The sequence below is a fragment of the Cervus canadensis genome, chromosome 6, assembly GCF_019320065.1.
Source record: "Cervus canadensis isolate Bull #8, Minnesota chromosome 6, ASM1932006v1, whole genome shotgun sequence".
Taxonomy (NCBI): Eukaryota; Metazoa; Chordata; class Mammalia; order Artiodactyla; family Cervidae; genus Cervus; species Cervus canadensis.
This window is the reverse complement of record NC_057391.1, coordinates 4,160,309-4,177,510: the sequence shown is the minus strand read 5'-3', so window position 1 is coordinate 4,177,510 and position 17,202 is coordinate 4,160,309. Positions and strand designations below refer to the sequence as shown.

General features: G+C 35.1%; 1 protein-coding gene across 4 annotated transcripts in view; it reads right to left on the bottom strand.

Annotated features, from left to right (window-relative positions):
• Nucleotides 1-534: 534 nt before the first annotated feature.
• The window catches only part of AP3S1 (adaptor related protein complex 3 subunit sigma 1), a 72,299-nt gene continuing 55,631 nt past the window's right edge, over nt 535-17,202 (bottom strand). Inside the window, exons 5-8 of one of the 4 annotated variants that reach the window (XR_006269855.1) lie at nt 10,410-10,517; nt 7,258-7,298; nt 2,518-2,565; nt 1,119-1,254 (exon numbers count right to left, since the gene is read on the bottom strand). Coding sequence is in view for 3 of the 4 variants with exons in the window: in XM_043470655.1 (XP_043326590.1) it covers nt 1,126-1,254; nt 2,518-2,565; nt 10,410-10,517 (285 nt within the window). In the remaining variant the exon portion in view is untranslated. Of the gene's footprint in view, nt 1,255-2,517; nt 2,566-7,247; nt 7,299-10,409; nt 10,518-17,202 lie in introns of those variants that run through there. The other 3 variants (XM_043470655.1, XM_043470652.1, XM_043470653.1) reach the window with 3 other exon arrangements.

Genomic DNA, 17,202 nt, shown 5'->3' with positions numbered 1-17,202 from the left:
CAAGCACTCTTGTGTGGTACTGTATATAGCTCCATTAGGACAGGGACTTGTTAACCTGGCACATTTGTCAAATGACTAAAACATCTGTCAAATGACTGAAGAGCAGGGACTTCCCTGCATGTTCTGCTTTGCACAACCTTCTTCTAGAACTTTGATCCACCTCTGAACTGATGGAAATCCCAATAATCACAGACTGAATTTCCTGGATGGGGCTTAGAGTCAGATTAATTTTATTTAAAAAGAAACAGTGACTTTTCTTATACCCCAGACCTTGGAGTAAAATTCAGACATGCCACAGATCTAAGGAAATGTTTCAAAAAAGAACATTTAGGGAGATAGGACTAGAACTATAGAGAAAACCTTAGTCTAACTGGAAGAGGAACTCCACTCACGGATCACAAGATAAGACTAAATATGAAAATGTGGGCAAATTATGTGATACACTGCTCTTGACTTGTGAAATAATTTAATTTTATAATAATGAGCTTCTAAATGTTAAAAATATAAATTAAATAAATCAACATTAACAGCTGCTTAACAGTGATAAAATATACTTTTATTTACTTTGTTGAGTCAGAGGGTCGTAAAAAAAAATTATTGCTAAAGTAGATATCAGGCAAACAGAACGGTTCTTTATGAGTCCGGTTACCTTGGAGTTTATTTAAACTAAGAGAAATAGGTCATAAGGTTTTCATGCAATACATACTTCGTTCTTTAAATAACAATTGTGACAAATAACAGAAATTATTAAGGAATGCTGCACTTGTGATCCACACAAAACACCAACATTTTGGGTTGTACACAATTTAAAGAAATGTCCTGAACACTTTTCGAAATACTGTAATAGCCAATACATACAGGCATGCCTTAGGTGGCCACAGGAATGCAGTTTAGAAAATAAAGAAAAAAATCACACTGGAACTACTTAATTTCTTCAAAACCACTGAGCAAGAAAAGCAACATTGAACTTCCATACTGATTTTATATAATGTCTATACAGTACCTTGACTTAAATCCAAGAGTAAAAGTTAAGACTCTCCTCCTTTATTTTTGGTAAACAACTGCATGGTAAACTTAGATGACTTTTTCCCCTGGATTTTACCTGGGAGTGGCCTTTTAAATTTTTTATTTAAAAGAGGGCAGGTTTGGCACTTTTATACTGATGTCACCAATGTTAATATTTCTTGGGATCTCAGGAAGATTCATATTCTTTACAGCTGATACAGCACGGGCTGGAGCTCCTGCTAAGCCAGCCTGTATACAGAAGCAAATAAAAGAAAAAGAAAATGAACAACTCAGGTGTAGCTCATCAAAAAACACTAAAACTGGAGGACAATGGTAAAAGATTTTCATATAACAAGCTTAGAGACCAGATGGTAGTTGGAATTGGTATGGAATGGTTACTTTGAAATACTACTCTATAAGGAGAAAACAGTTGACACATTAAAAAATACAGTGAATACATGCAATGATAACAATGTAAAGATTTAAATACAAATTAACTTGTACTATGGAAACATCACACAAAATATTTAAACTGCATAGCTAGATCTTCACCTTTATCTTGATTTAACTGACTTATGATATAAACATGAAGCATATTTTACATTACTTTCCTTACTAGACACCTCTTGCAACAACTGTGATAGATTTTGGGTTTTTGCTTTTAAACTGTCATTTACTATTAATATATGCTGTGAAATAAAAATTGAAAGTAATAAATCATGCTTGTTTAGTTTCTGAGGGCTAAACCCTTAAAACATTTTAATACAATACAGCTTTTTAAAATTATTTTTTACAACTGTAGAGGTTCTTCTAAACTTTTCTAGGAAAGTTCTAGAACATTAAAAAACAAAATCAGGCTTTTAAAGTGAAGCCTCAATCCAAAGAGAGTGGTCTGTCAAAAAATGAAACTGTAAGAAGAGGATCAATCCAACCCTTCAATACATTAGTAAAAATATAATGATTAAAAATATTTTGTCATATAAAGTAGATTCAACATATGTTCAGTTTATAATATACAAATTTAGAGAAAGAAATAACATAAATGTAAAAGGTAGGATATATATGAATACATGAATTTAACAATTTCCTATGCCATTAGTATACAGTATCTGGCTTTCATCTTAGAAGGACAATTTATATTGTGAAAAATTTTGAGAGAAAACATGCTTAAAATTATAAGAAAAATGCATATACATCACTTTTCTTAAAAAGCTACAATCATCATTATGTTTTTAAGGTTTAATTTATATATTAATTAGATTTCATCAATTTTTATTCAGGTTATATAAAAAAGCCAACAAACATATGGGAATTCAGTACCATACATTATCTTGCACAAAAGCAATTAAGTAACAAAAACAAATCTTCCACTTTGCTTAGATTTCATATATGAGACAGTGTCCATGTTATAAGAAATATGAGTTTTAATGTCCCTTTTTGTAATTTAGTTTTTTCTCTAATGTAATCCTACCTCTTTTGTTAATTAAAAAATAATAATAATAAAGCTGTTACCTGAGAAAAATCTTGACTGATACAAAATAGGCCAGTGTAAACTATTAGCTGAATAAAGGATACAAACATTGTTAAGCAATGAAATAAAAGCCATGGATTATCAAGTCAGAATTGGAAATAATAGAAAAATCAGCAAAACAGTATTAATAATATATATGGTCCACACAGGCAATGATAAGGGTGATATGGATGAAAAACTCCATACCCAATTAAAGACTAATAGGGCCGGAGAATTCAACTTTTATAATTTAATGGAGGTTAGTTGTTTTTGATGTATAACTAAAATTTGAGTGACCTCTACATTTATACCTACCTGAAACAATGCAGTTTTTGTTATACCCCACTCCTCTCCAACTGCCCCCCAAAAGACGTTGGAGATACAGATGAATATTATTTGGGCTTCCCAGGTGGCGTTAGTGGTAAAGAACCCGTCTGCCAATGCAAGAGACATGGGTTTGATCCCTGGGTCGGGAAGATCCCCTGGAGGAGGGCATGGCAGCCCACTCCGGTATTCTTGCCTGGAGAGTCCCGTGGACACAGGAGCCTGGCAGGCTACAGTCCACAGAGTCACAAAGAGTCAGACATGACTGAGCAACTTAGCACACATGCCAACTTGCTATTTTCAAGCTCAGTGTTTAGCTACCAAAGTTTAGGATGGTTTAGAATCAGAGAAGACTCTAATCCAAACAGCTTTGCCATGTTGTAGGCTTTCTTCCTTTTACTAGAAAGTATATTGTTTTCCGAGGGATCAAAAACTAGTTAACAAAATAACAGACAACCTGGAAATAGTTATCATCTTTCCAGGTAAAAAGGTTTTATAATTTTTCTAATTAAATAAGCAACTTGCTCCTATTTCTACTCTGGAATTTATATACCAGGTGCTAGTTATGAGTAGGCTATAGTAAAGCACTGACAAAGTATTTAACTATAAATATTTTAAAAGGCATGGATTATTAGAGGATTTTTATTATTGAGAACAAGAGAAAAGGTAGGGGTGCATGTGTGTGTATGTGTCCATCTGTTTTACTGGATGCTATGCTTAACATTTATAAGTAGTAAAAATACATTTTTGTAGTATTAAAAGTCATTGTCAAGAAGGTTTCTTCCCCCATAATACCCTGTACCATAAGCAGCTAAACTAGAGAATAAAATTGCATCCTGTTAAATTTCATTAGATTAAGTTGTTTCTTTGTGACCACAGACGGTGTTGACTGTTGGCTGCTAATAAGAATACATAAAGTCAATATAGCAATTGATTTAAATAGCATATATGTGCCAAATTCATATTATGTAAAACCAAAAAGTTTCTAAGTCAACAAACTACAATTCCTCTAAACATAAGCAGCAAGCCATAGACATGCAAAGGGTGGTAACTACTCAGAACACGCAAATGAATTAAGAGAATCAAATTATTTCTCAAGCATGTTCAATACTTCTGTGTAGTATGTCACAAATTTAAATGATAGAAAACTTAAAAATTGTAATGTATACTTCAATTAAGTTTTAATTAAACTAACATTTTAAGAAATCAGATTCTGTAGAATATAAAATGGAAAGAAAAACATGAGAAGGACTGTTGTTCAGTAAGTAGACGCTTAAATGAGCTGTTAATGCACAAAAATTCAGACTTTAAAAAATAATAGACTTCATGTCACTCAGATAGTTAACACCAGAACTGCTAAAAACACATTTCAGTTTCAGACTTCCATGAACGTGAAGTCTGAAACATTTTTATTAAAGAATAAAATGTAAAAGAGGTCATTTGCCATTAGAAAATCAGTTTGCCAGCAAAAAGGTATAAAGGAATTTTCATCTGAGTTGAGCTTTTTTAGATATACTCAAAACAAGATAACATTTACTAACACAATTTTTTTAACACTGAAACTTACAGAAATTAAGTTTACCTGTCTTCTTAGTAGTAAGTACAGTTTAAAATGTAAAAATAAGATCCTTTTGACAGTACAGCATAGTTCTTATAGATTTAAGATTACACAGTTGACATAAAGCAGAAATAAAAAGAATGAAACCCTACTGGAGAAATAACTTGTTTCCATCTAAGCTGTTATACTCGAGCACCACCATGGCAGGTAAACTGCAGCAACTTCACTAACAAAAACAAATACATGAATCCAAAGCAGTTAAGAGTATGAATCGGATGGAAGAATGAAGTACAGTATATAAAAGAATGATCATGTTTTCTCTCCCATGAGATTAAATAAATTAACAGAATTAAGAGAAAGAAAACAAAATGAAGTCTGCAAGTATACCAAAATGAGGCCAAACAGATAGAAGACTTATACAGACATACTCTCAGAAATTTCAAGCACTTAATCACAAAGATAGTAATGGATGGATATGATTCGTTTTTGATTTTTTTTTAATTGCCAGACCCAAAAATAAACAAAATGTGTGCAAGCAAAACTGAAAAAGCAGCATTATAAAATACATTTCATTCAAAGGATCTGAAGGCTCCCTTTTCCTCATGCAATAAGCGATTAGCTTTCTCCAAGGGAAAAGGAAAGAACCTAGGTATTTACTTCATCTAACACATAAAATATTCTACCATCTTAAGATATTTTTTCAAGCTTGAAATAGACCATAATAAGATGGTAGTTGGAATAATCTTTACATACTAAAACCTTTACCCACCCATCCTGCTGGAAGTTGCTATATGCACAATTCATAATTTTGACCTAACAGCAAAGTGAAAGAACATCAACATTAATAAACACAGTATTAAATGGTTTCAGACTCAAAATCATTAACAAAATAATGGCAGGTTTTGAAAGTATGTTTTGAGCAGAATGGAAAATGTCAATATTTCAATTTTTGAATTTAAGGCAGAATAACTTTTAAACTGGGGACAGGCCTGCTCTTTGCTTTAAAGGCAGTGTTTTAAAACTGCAATTATAAACAGACTAGAAATGCTGCTGACAGTCCTCTAGTGAGCAAGAATGATGGCACTTTGTGAAAATTTTTATCAAAATGAGAATATTTAAAAATTGTAAACCTTTCACGTCTAGCAATTTTATGTAATCTTAAATTATAGTTTTAATTTCTAGCATAGGATTTACCTGTGTGAAATAAATATAGCAGACTGATGTCATTTATGGATTTAAGATAAATAGTTTTGACCATTACATGTGACCTCCTGGGTCTTCACCATAATTCTGAAGGGGAGAGTAACTGGGCACGTCAAGGTAGAGGGGCAGAACCAACTCACAAGCTGACTTTCCAACATCTATATCTGAGGGCCACTTTTCTTGTTCTCTATTCTTTGAAAATAGATACTTGATTTAAAAAAAAAAAGCAAATCAGTAGTTTTAGTGAAAGACATTATAAGACCCAAGTTACTGATGGTTCTATGCTAGAAAAAACAATTTAACATAAATTAAAGACTGGAATGTAGAAACTGGCAGTGATTTGAGATTAATGCAATAAATGAGACCCATTATGCATTTTCTGTTCCTGGGATACAGTAATACAGATCTGGGCTTCAAAAGTGGTGTCCCCAGCATCATGACACAAGGCCCACCAACTCAGGATAAGAAATGATAAAACCACCTGTATGATGCTGCTTTCTAAACACATCCAGAAAGCAGTAATTTAGTGTCTAAAAATGGTGCCGAATTATCAGCGGCATTTTTCTAATTACTAAAGTGGCTAACCTAAGTTTATACGTTTTTTCCCTGCATGAGACTCAATAAAGTATTTTCATTTGAAAATTTAAATGGAGGTATATAAACATCTTCATTTTTCCTGAAATGGTTCTGTACAAAAAGTTGTTCATTATCATCTCTACATGGAAATGATTGACAGTAATTCACACAGGTAACTTGTGGTGTGAAAAATTCACAGGAAACAGCAGAGAAAATTTAGTTTTGTAGGGCCAGGAGTCTATTTAAAACATTTCCAATTTTCTCCAACGTGATTTGCAAGAATTTTCAAGGTTTACAATATCTTATTGAGTCATATTATGATATATTTAGATATCAGAAGTTTGCTACAGTAGAAATCCATTTTAGTTTGGTCAATATATTTAATTCCATGTTTTAGAGCATTGAGTTCAATTTTAGAAAATTTCTGATCTTATTTTGCTGGCCACTTTCAATATTCACCTGTCAGTCAAAACTGTAAAAGCAATTCTGTTAAGACTTTGGAACTGAAAACCATTAAGTAGGGGGAAAGGGACTATTTAACAGTCACTGTTGTAAGCCTTTGTGGTTCCCACTTTGTATCCAAATCTCTAAAGGTTCAGCTTTTGGTTTTTAAATTCAGAGCTTCCAAAACCCAGCAGGAAATTTTATGTTATTAATAGAATCCTAATTCAGAAAGATGAGGGAAAAGTATCTGTGAGAGTTAAATTAAGATTGGTTCTGCCATATGGTGCTCAAAATAAACTCTAATTTATATATACAAAGTAAATTGTCATTTCTACAAATGTGATTTGTCAGTTAAATGACAATGTTTTTAAAAAAAGAACAAAAAATTTAAACTTTCCTTCACAATGCAGGCAGACAAAACAGAACAAACATGACATTAATGATATACTAATAAAATACACTAAGTCCAATAAAAGATGAATAACTACAAGGAGAAACTAGAATGGAAAAGAGCTACAGGGACTATATGGGTTCATTAACACAAAGAATTTTTGAGTCTGGCCTAAATAATTAATTGCCTTTGACATCATTTTGCTTTCCCTTTGTTAAAGTACATTTTTCTCAAAGTCAGCAATACCTTGTCTACCTGTCCTGTCTGGGAGATTGAAAGATAAAGGTCTGTAAGAGAGAAGAATGGAAAGAGCTAGAAAGATCAGGATGTTCGGAAAAAAAGAGGACTGACTTTTAAAAAGTAGTGACTAAATCCAGACCCATTTATTCATCTTGAAAATCACATGAAACACACACCTCCCCAGCCCCACCCCTCGACCTCCACCCCCAGGGAGTCTTTTCACACCTAGGCAGATCCTGAGTGCCTCTTCCAGCCCCCAAGTCCCAACAACCTCCCAGCGTAAACCCTCCTTTCCCAGGATCCCAATGTTATAGTAAACCGTTCATCTATTAAAGCGGGATAGAGGAAAATCTGTTCAGAGCGTTATCTTTGTTTCTCCTCTTTTCAAAGATCTGAGTGATCTTTGCTTCTACTTGTCTAGGTAATGGGAATTAAACTGGCTCACTTTTGACTGTTACTAGAAATACACTATTTTAAAAATAATAAAATCTTTTTATTTCTGACAAAGTTAAAGGGACCTTGAAACATCCATGTTATATTTTAAAAGCTGTAAAGTAATTACATCCAAGCTTTTTAAACGACACATGATATTCTAAACAATACTTAATTTTTATAATATGATAAATAAGTCTCTTCACCAATCATGGTTTTCTGAACTTTAAGATTTTCTTTGGAAATTTTTGCTTACGTAATACATTTTAACTAAAATTTTGTAAGAGTAAGATTAATAAAAGCTTACAGTTTGCTCACAAATAATTTTGGATTATTCTGCAGTCATATATTTGGTAGATATAACCAACTTAAATAATATTGAAATGAAACACATATGAAAATCTTTAACATTTCCCTGTGTCTGGAATAAAGCTGGCAGCCTTCCAAACATATTTAACATATATGAAAATTACTGGAAAATTACACAAAGTCAATGTTGCTTCAACACAATTTCTTAAAATGTGATCAGAACTAAATTATGGCTTCACTATGACTCAAAATTCTATCTTGTGAGTAAAATATTAGCAGACATCACATATAGGGAAATGCTTGATAAACATATAATGTTAGTTTATCCCATCAGATTTAAAACATACTTCTCTGTAAAGAAGAAAAAGAAAAACTAATTCGGCAATAGACAACAATTGATTATACATGTTAAAAAATGATCAGTGGATGAAAAACAGAAGTATTCATTCTCTAGGATTCAAGACCAGTTTTAATAGCACTGTTTCGGTGAAAGGACATTTTTAAAGTTGTAATATTCTTATAACTATTTCCACTGAAAACATCAATTCTTTATTTTACTGCTCTTTACAGATAAGAAAAATTGGCTTATTAACAAAGTTTTACTGGACAATCAAAAAGCAAATATCCATCATGGAATAATTATAGGTCTCTCATGACTTCTATCAATATTACAGATAGGAAACTAAGGAGGAAAAGGGGTGAAGGGCACCACCAATGGAAAGGAATTAAATACCTGGAAAGGCGAAAATTCCAGACAAGAGGTTGATATGTTTTTACAGATGATTACACAGAATTTATAAATTACCACATATCCACTCATTTTGGACTAAATATTAAGGGACTGTATCATTGTCTGTCTCTTAGCATTTAAAATCTATATCCATACAATTTTGCAAAGCAAGATTTAACAGATTACATAAATTATCATTTTAAGACCTTAAAAACTATAGCTTAGAGCTTATAGTAAATCTTTTGCCATATTGATAAATCCATTGCAAGCCAACTCTACTAAACAGTCTGAGCCCTTTTCCCTGTCCTAAATGAAATTTTCTTTATTAATCTAGTTTGTTTTCCCTTTTCAAAAACCAGTATTTTAAAAACTGGTTGTAGAATATATAAAATATATACAATTACTTATAAGAGTCATAATTTTAAGTTCTTCCCCATTTCAAGCCCCTTCTTTGGGAAACCAAGAAGGATGATAAACTGAGATAAGGAGGAATGTAGGACTTATTTTAATTTAAAGTAGACATTGGAAAAGACTTTTATACAAAACTTCAACTGTTTCTAACTCTCAGATTTCAGATTTATCCACCATCCTATATTTCATTTAATTACAATGAGCACAGCATTTTGTTAAGCTGATCCTTTAAAGAGCCAACAAGATAAAAATTCTTCACAACTCACCTGTTGTAAATCAATGCTAGCATATTTTTAATATCTCTCTGCTTTTATAGTAATATTTACATTAGATCATCCAAACACCTGTACTAATAATTATAAATAAAATTAGTTTTCTACTCTGAGTTATGACTATAAATATCAAAGGTAAGGGTATCCTCAAACATGGATGGTGCTGAATGAGGTATCAAGACTATTCATCTTTCTAAATTTCTTCTACAGCAGTAAGAAATCACTAAAATAATGCCCACTTGAGTGGTTCAGCTTCAGCACCTGTTCTATTCGGCCTTGTTTGAGGGAAGCAGCATGCCTAAAGCACACGTGCAGAACAGAGTTTTACACAAGGCTAGAGCGCCGGTCGGTCCTCATTCCCTCAACCTAACAGCACAGTTAGCTCGCATCACCACATCTCGCTCTTCCAGAATGCAACAAGAGCCATGACTACATGGCTCATTGTAGGAAATAGTTATGATTTAGCTAACGTGTCAGTGACTTTTGACAAGGATCCAGAAATAAAAGATTAGTGGGCTGAATTTCTTTTTTTTCAATGTGCACTCAGGCCTACTAAGCATCTATTATTAATATCACTTCCTTATGAGAATTCCGTTTTCTCTCCTTTCCTTTTTCAGAAAGTTTTATAAAACATTAAGTTCGTATATCTTTGAAAACCAGTTCTAAGATTTCTTGGATAATTAATGACTAAGAACATAACAAATACTGATTCCATTATTCAAGTAAATAACTTCTTTTTTAAGCAGTAAGAATTGGGAATTTTATTTATTACCCAAAGCAATTATGACTGTGGCTAAAAGAATACACAAAACTATTTGGTGGATAGTGGTCACAGAACATTTAACATACTAAAATGTGTATATTCCATTTATTTTCAAAACCGAATAAGCCTACCAGCTGTACTGAAGGGTGATACTGAAGGACAAACAGTGAAAGCTACAAATCATGCATAATTTATGATCATGCTTACTCCCTTCATTAACTAGAGCACTTTCCATTCTTACCTCAGATTTCTCCAGTTTATTTTGGGCATCAATTTGTGTAACAATCTCATTCATGTTGGTCTCCAATACCATTCCCCCCATCACCATTTCTGCAAGAATATTGTGAACCTAAAGGAAGATAGAATACACATCCATAAAGAAAACTCGCTATGTTTCATGATTCCAGTGATTTTTCTTTCAAATACTGCTGTGTCTGTTTTATGAGCTGTAAATAAAAATAATTTGGAGTGAGTGTTCATAATACACTTATGTCATTGCTGTGAAGCCTTAGGTAATTATACAAACTTCTTTAAATCTTAGTTTAATGAGCTGTAAAACAGGGATAATAATAATATCTCCTTCCTAGACTGTTGAGAAGATTAAGTGAGGTCAACCACCATGGACGTGTCCCCAAAATAAATAATCTATAAACATTAGCTACCATGATTATAGTATCAAAATTAAAGCTAAAAAAATGATCTATTGGGGCCTTTTATACCAGATTCTTCATCAATAATTATAAAGTTGTTTTATGCTCAAGGTACTTAATAAGGCTATGTGGCCTTACTACTAGCTCTAGATTTAAAATGAAGTAATTTTTTTTTTTTATTGTGCCCACTTGCTCAGTCATGTCTGACTGTTTGCAATGCCATGGACTGTAGCCCACCAGGCTCCTCTGTCCATGGAATTTTCCAGGCAAGAATACTGGAGTGGGGTGCCATTTCCTACTCCAGGGGATCTTTCAGACCTAGGTATCAAACCACTGTCTCTCCTGTCTCCTGCACTGGCAGGCAGATTATCTGGCGCTAGTGGTAAAGAACCTGCCTGCCAATGAAGGAGATACAGGTGATGCAGGTTTGATTCCTAGACTGGGAAGCTTCCTCTGGAGAAGGGCATGGTAGCCCACTCCAGTATCCTTGCCTGGAGAATCCCATGAACAGAGGAGCCTGGCGCGCTACAGTCCTAGGGTTGCACAGAGTCGGACAAGACTGAAGTGACTTAGCATCCCCGTTAGCATGGTGCTGAGTATTCCCGCCTGTCATGTGGGAGACTGGGATTTGATTCTCTGACAGGGAGGCAACATGCCCTTTTTGAGTTCCTAGTGGCTCAGATGGTAAAGAGTCTGCTTGTAATGCAGAAGACCGGGGTTCAATCCCTGGGTCAGGAAGAACCGCTGGAGAAGGAATGGCAACTCACTCCAGTACTCTTGCCTGGAAAATCCCAAGGATGGAGAAGCCTGGTAGGCTACAGTCCATGGGGTCGCAGAGAATCTGACATGACTGAGCCACTTCACTTACTTTTCTTTCTAGCATAGCATAGCACAGCACCACCTGAGAAGTGGCGCTTTTGTTATATTATAGCAAGTGGTGGTTTCTTTATACTATAGGTACTTTAATAATACTTTAGGGCTTCTCTGATACCTCAGTTGATAAAGAGTCCACCTGCAATGCAGGAGACCCTGGTTCGATTCCTGGGTCAGGAAGATCCGCTGGAGAAAGGATAGGCTACCCACTCCAGTATTCTTGGGCTTCCCTTGTAGCTTAGCTGGTAAAGAATCCTCTTGCAATGTGGGAGACCTGGGTTTGATCTCAGGGACGATCCCCTGGAGAAGGGAAAGGCTACCCACTCCAGTATTCTGGCTAGGAGAATATATAGTCCATGGGGTCACAAAGAGTCGGACATGACTGAGCGACTTTCACTTTCAATAATACTTTTACCCCAAAGCTCTCTCTACTAATCTAATTACTCAGATTTTTCATGATCAAAAACATTACAATGACAAAAATATCATTTTCCATTGGGGAGAAAAACTATAACCCAGGTGTTTTATCATAAGGAATTTACTGAATCAAAAATCACCAATTCAAAGCTGAAGTGGGTGTCAAAGAGCAGTACACTGTGCTATAATATACATTTTTTAAAATAACGTGGCAGCATTAAGAATGGAGACTGTGAAGTTAGATAGGTGTAAATACTGCCTCAATCACTTATGAGCTGTACACACTTCAGTAGCTACTTGACCTCTCTGTTGCATTATCTGTAAAGCAGAGGTAGAGACAGCATAGGTGCCTCAGAGAGTTATCATAAGGACTAAACAAATTCATGAAAGTACTGTAGCACAGTACCTTACAGGTTTTCTTTTAAACAAAACTTTTAAAAAGTTAAATATAGAATTAAGCTATTCAATTTTCATTCTTTTAGGATTTCATGCAAATATATTCATGATTTTTAAAATATCATTATTTACTAATGCTTCATTTTGGAAAGTTGGACACTTCACACTCCAATTCTGAAAAATTCTAGAAATTATTCTTCCTTAACAAACAAAATAAAACCAGAAGCTATAGAAGCTTTAAAAATATCATCACTTTGACTACTATCCTTTCTGTTACTAGATACCATTTATTAAAACTCTGTTTTGATGCTGCTGGACTTGCAGTATCTGATTTAATTCTCACATTAACCTGTTACACTGACAGAATAAACCAGCTTACTCAAGATACATAAGCTAATATGTAGCAAATTAATGACTCAAACCTAAATCTGAGTGATCCAAGTCCAATACTTTGTTTTTTTCTGTTAACAATAATAAATGAAATAATAAATGAAATAATTTATTCATAGTAAGTACAGCAAATTACTTTCTAGTCTTAATCTATGAAAATCCACTTAAAGGTCAAGAAGGTAACTAGGTGATAAAATTACCTCATAATAGCTAATAGGTTCTGTATGTGTAAAAAGTGTTCAGAAAGAAAAGTCATGGCAGGGAGAAATATCAATAACCTCAGATATGCAGATGACACCATCCTTATGGCAGAAAATGAAGAGGAACTAAAGAGCTTCTTAATGAAAGTGAAAGAGAAGAATGAAAAAGCTGGCCTAAAACTCAACATTCAAAAAATGAAGATCATGGCATATGGTCCCATCACTTCATGGAAAACAGATGGGGAAAAAATGAAAACAGTGACAGACTTTTATTTTCTTGGGCTCCAAAATCATCGCAGATAGTGAGTGCAGCCATGAAATTAAAAGACACTTGCTCCTTGGAAGAAAAGCTACGACCAACCTAGACAGCATATTAAAAAGCAGAGACATTACTCTACCAACAAATGTCCATCTAGTCAAAGTTATGGTTTTTCCAGTAGTCATGGATGGATGTGAGAGTTGGACTCTAAAGAAAGCTGAGCACTGAAGAATTGATGCTTTTGAACTGTGGTGTTGGAGAAGACTTTTGGGGGTCCCTTGGACTGAAAGGTGATCAAACCAGTCAATCCTAAAGGAAATCAGTTCCTGAATATTCACTGGAAGGACTGATGCTGAAGCTGAAACTCCAACACTTTGGCCATCTGATGCTAAGAACTGACTCACTGGAAAAGACCCTGATGCTGGGAAAGACTGAGGGCAGGAGGAGATGGGGATGACAGCGGTGGTTGGATGGCATCACTGACATGATAGACATGAGTTTGAGCAGGCTCTGGGAGTTGGTGATGGACAGGGAAGCCTGGCACGCTGCAGTCCATGGGATTGCAAAGAATCGGACAGGACTTAGCGACTGAACTGAGGGGAAAGAGATTCATTAAAACTTCTGTTTTAGCAGTAGAAACTCTTCTCTACTTTGTAAAGCAAATTCTCATGAGATGGCATGACTTGTAACACTGATAGATGTGCAGCAATTCCACCAGCCCCATTTTGCTCAGGCTTTCTTGTGGCTTCATCCCTACACACATTGTTCTATTGCCTTTCACAACATCTCAGAACACAAGCACTAGATTGGTAGAACTGTAGATTTCAGTAATACTGAAACGTCTGCTAAGATTAGAGGTATCAAAATATGAGCAGCCTACCAGTGTGAGTTGTAAGCAACAAATTCTAAGAATGTATGCAAATTTGTCCTCAAAGTTAAAAAAATTCTTATGAAAGCAAATTTTGATCCAGAAGAGACAGAAAATATGAGCTAAATTCCTAAACATAATCTCAGTCATTACAAAGACAATAAATGCCTAAAGACGGTATTCCCAATGAGGAGGTCCTATAAGTCATGTAGAAATCCAAGGAGATAAATGGCTTGGGAATGAGAACTATCAACTGGGAGGCTACTCCAGGCCTATCCAGGTTGCTGTGGTTCAGTTGCTAAGTCGTGTCCAACTCTTTGCAACCCCATGGACTAAGCGCGCCAGCTGTCCAGAGTAAGGTATGGCACATGAGGAGAGGAATTTAGAAGGTGAACACGTCCAGTGACAGAAAGATTCATGTTCCAAGAATTGAAAAGAATTCTGGCAGACTTAGTAAGAGAAAGAGGATAAGCTCTGCTTTCAGCTTAGCCCTAACTCATATGGATGACATATTTCAGTATTTTGTTTTACAAGTTTTACTAAAAACAGATTTTTATGGAAATAAAAGGGTAACAATATGCTTATAATACAACTCATCTACTAGAATGCTTTGATGTTCACATAAAAGCTCAATAAGTTTTCACTCTCTTTTATGAATTTTTTTAAGTGCTTAAAAAGTGGTAAATACCACATTAACGATGTACTTTTGCTTTAAAAAAAAATGCCCTATCTACCCAACCACACAGCTTCTTCTGGACATAGACCATAACTTTTAAATTTCATTTTCACTTTTTTAAAAATCACCATATAAGAAAAACAGAAACATATATAAAAATAGTCTCTACCACCCTCTGCTTCTGTTATTAGGTCCCTCTATCCAAAGATAATCACAGTTAATTGTATCTTATATATCCTTCCAGAAAACTGACACACATGCTTGTTATATGTGTGTGCATATGTAATGTACACAAATGAGATTACATTGTACACACTATTCTCATAGTTCTACAAGAAAATAAAGATTGAATTGAAAGTTATAGGCAAGAGAAAATGAGCCTGTCAGTTAATAAAATAATACAAGTTACTGGAGTCAGATACATGTACAAAAATGATCAATGAAACTGTTGGTAAGCGCAAACAAAAATATAAAATTAAAATGGTGAATCTACCATATTAATTATCACACATCTAAAAATGAGAGAAATATACAGATTCTTCAGGAATACAGGTAAGTTACTAAATGAACAAATGAGTGGGACAGCACAATATCTATAATATAGTCCCACTGAGGTATACTAAAAAAATTACACACATACACACACTTGGATATACCCAGAAAAATTATGGAAAGGCACATAAATAATTTTAAAAATAAGACTTTATCTTTTAAGAGCTGTTTTAGGTTCACAACATATCCCACACATACAGCCCTGGCCTCTGACAGACATGACCTACTGAGAGTGGCAATTTGTTAAAACTAATGAACCTACACTGACACAAAATCACCCAGACTCACAGTCGCCCTCAGAGCTCAAGACTTCTGCTGTCTTACAGCCAGCACTGTTCTGTCACAGAGAGTACCTGAAATATTCAGTTCAGGTGCTCAGTCATGTCCGACTCTTTGCGACCTCATGGACACGCTAGGCTTCCCTATCCATCACCAACTCCCGGAGCGACTCAAACTCCTGTCATTGCATTGGTGACACCATCCAACCATCTCATCCTATGTCGTCCCCTTCTCCTGCTGCCCTCAATCCCTCCCAGCATCCGGGTCTTTTCCAATGAGTCAGTTCTTCGCATCAGGTGGCCAAGTGTTGGAGTTTCAGCTTCAGCATCAGTCCTTCCAATGAATATTCAGGACTGATTTCCTTTAGGATTGACTGGTTTGATCTCCTTGCAGTCCAAGGGACTCTCAAGAATCTTCTCCAACACCACAGTTCAAAAGCATCAATTCTTCAGCGCTCAGCTTCCTTTAGAGTCCAACTCTGACATCCATCCATGACTACTGGAAAAACCATAGCTTTGACTAGATGGACCTTTGTTGGTAGAGTAATGTCTCTGCTTTTTAATATGCTGTCTAGGTTGGTCATAGCTTTTCTTCCAAGGAGCAAATGTCTTTTAATTTCATGGCTGCAGTCACCATTTGCGGTGATTTTGGAGCCCAAAAAAATAAAGTCTGTCACTGTTTCCCCATCTATTTGCCATGAAGTGATGGGACCAGGTGCCATGATCTTAGTTTTCTGAATGTTGAGCTTTAAGCCAACTTTTTCACTCTCCTCTTTCACTTTCATCAAGAGGCTCTTTAGCTCTTCTTTGCTTTCTGCCATAAGGGTGGTGTCATCTGCATATTGAGGTTATTGATACTTCTCCCGGCATGATTCTAGCTTGTGCTTCATCCAGCCCGGCATTTCACATGATGTACTGTGCATTTAAGTTAAATAAGCAGGGTGACAATATACAGCCTTGACAAACTCCTTTCCCAATCTGGAATCAGTCTGTTGTTCCATGTCCTGTTCTAACTGTTGCTTCTTGACCTGCAGACAGATTTCTCAGGAGATAGGTCAGGTGGTCTGGTATTCCCATCTCTTTCAGAATTTTCCACAGATTTTGTGATCCACACAATCAAAGGCTTTGGGATAGTCAATAAATCAAAAGTAGATGTTTTTCTGGAACTCTCTTGTTTTTTTGATGATCCAGCGGATGTTGGGAATTGATCTCTGGTTCCTCTGCCTTTTTAAAATCCAGCTTGAACATCTGGAAGTTCACGGTTCATGTACTGTTGAACCTGGCTTGGAGAATTTTGAGCATTACTTTGCTAGTGTGTAAGATTAGCACAATTGTTCAGTAGTGTGAACATTCTTTGGCATTGCCTTTCTTTGGCATTGGTATGAAAACTGACCTTTTCCAGTCCTGTCGCCACTGCTGAGTTTTACAGATTTGCTGGCATATTGAGTGCAGCACTTTCACAACATCTTCTTTTA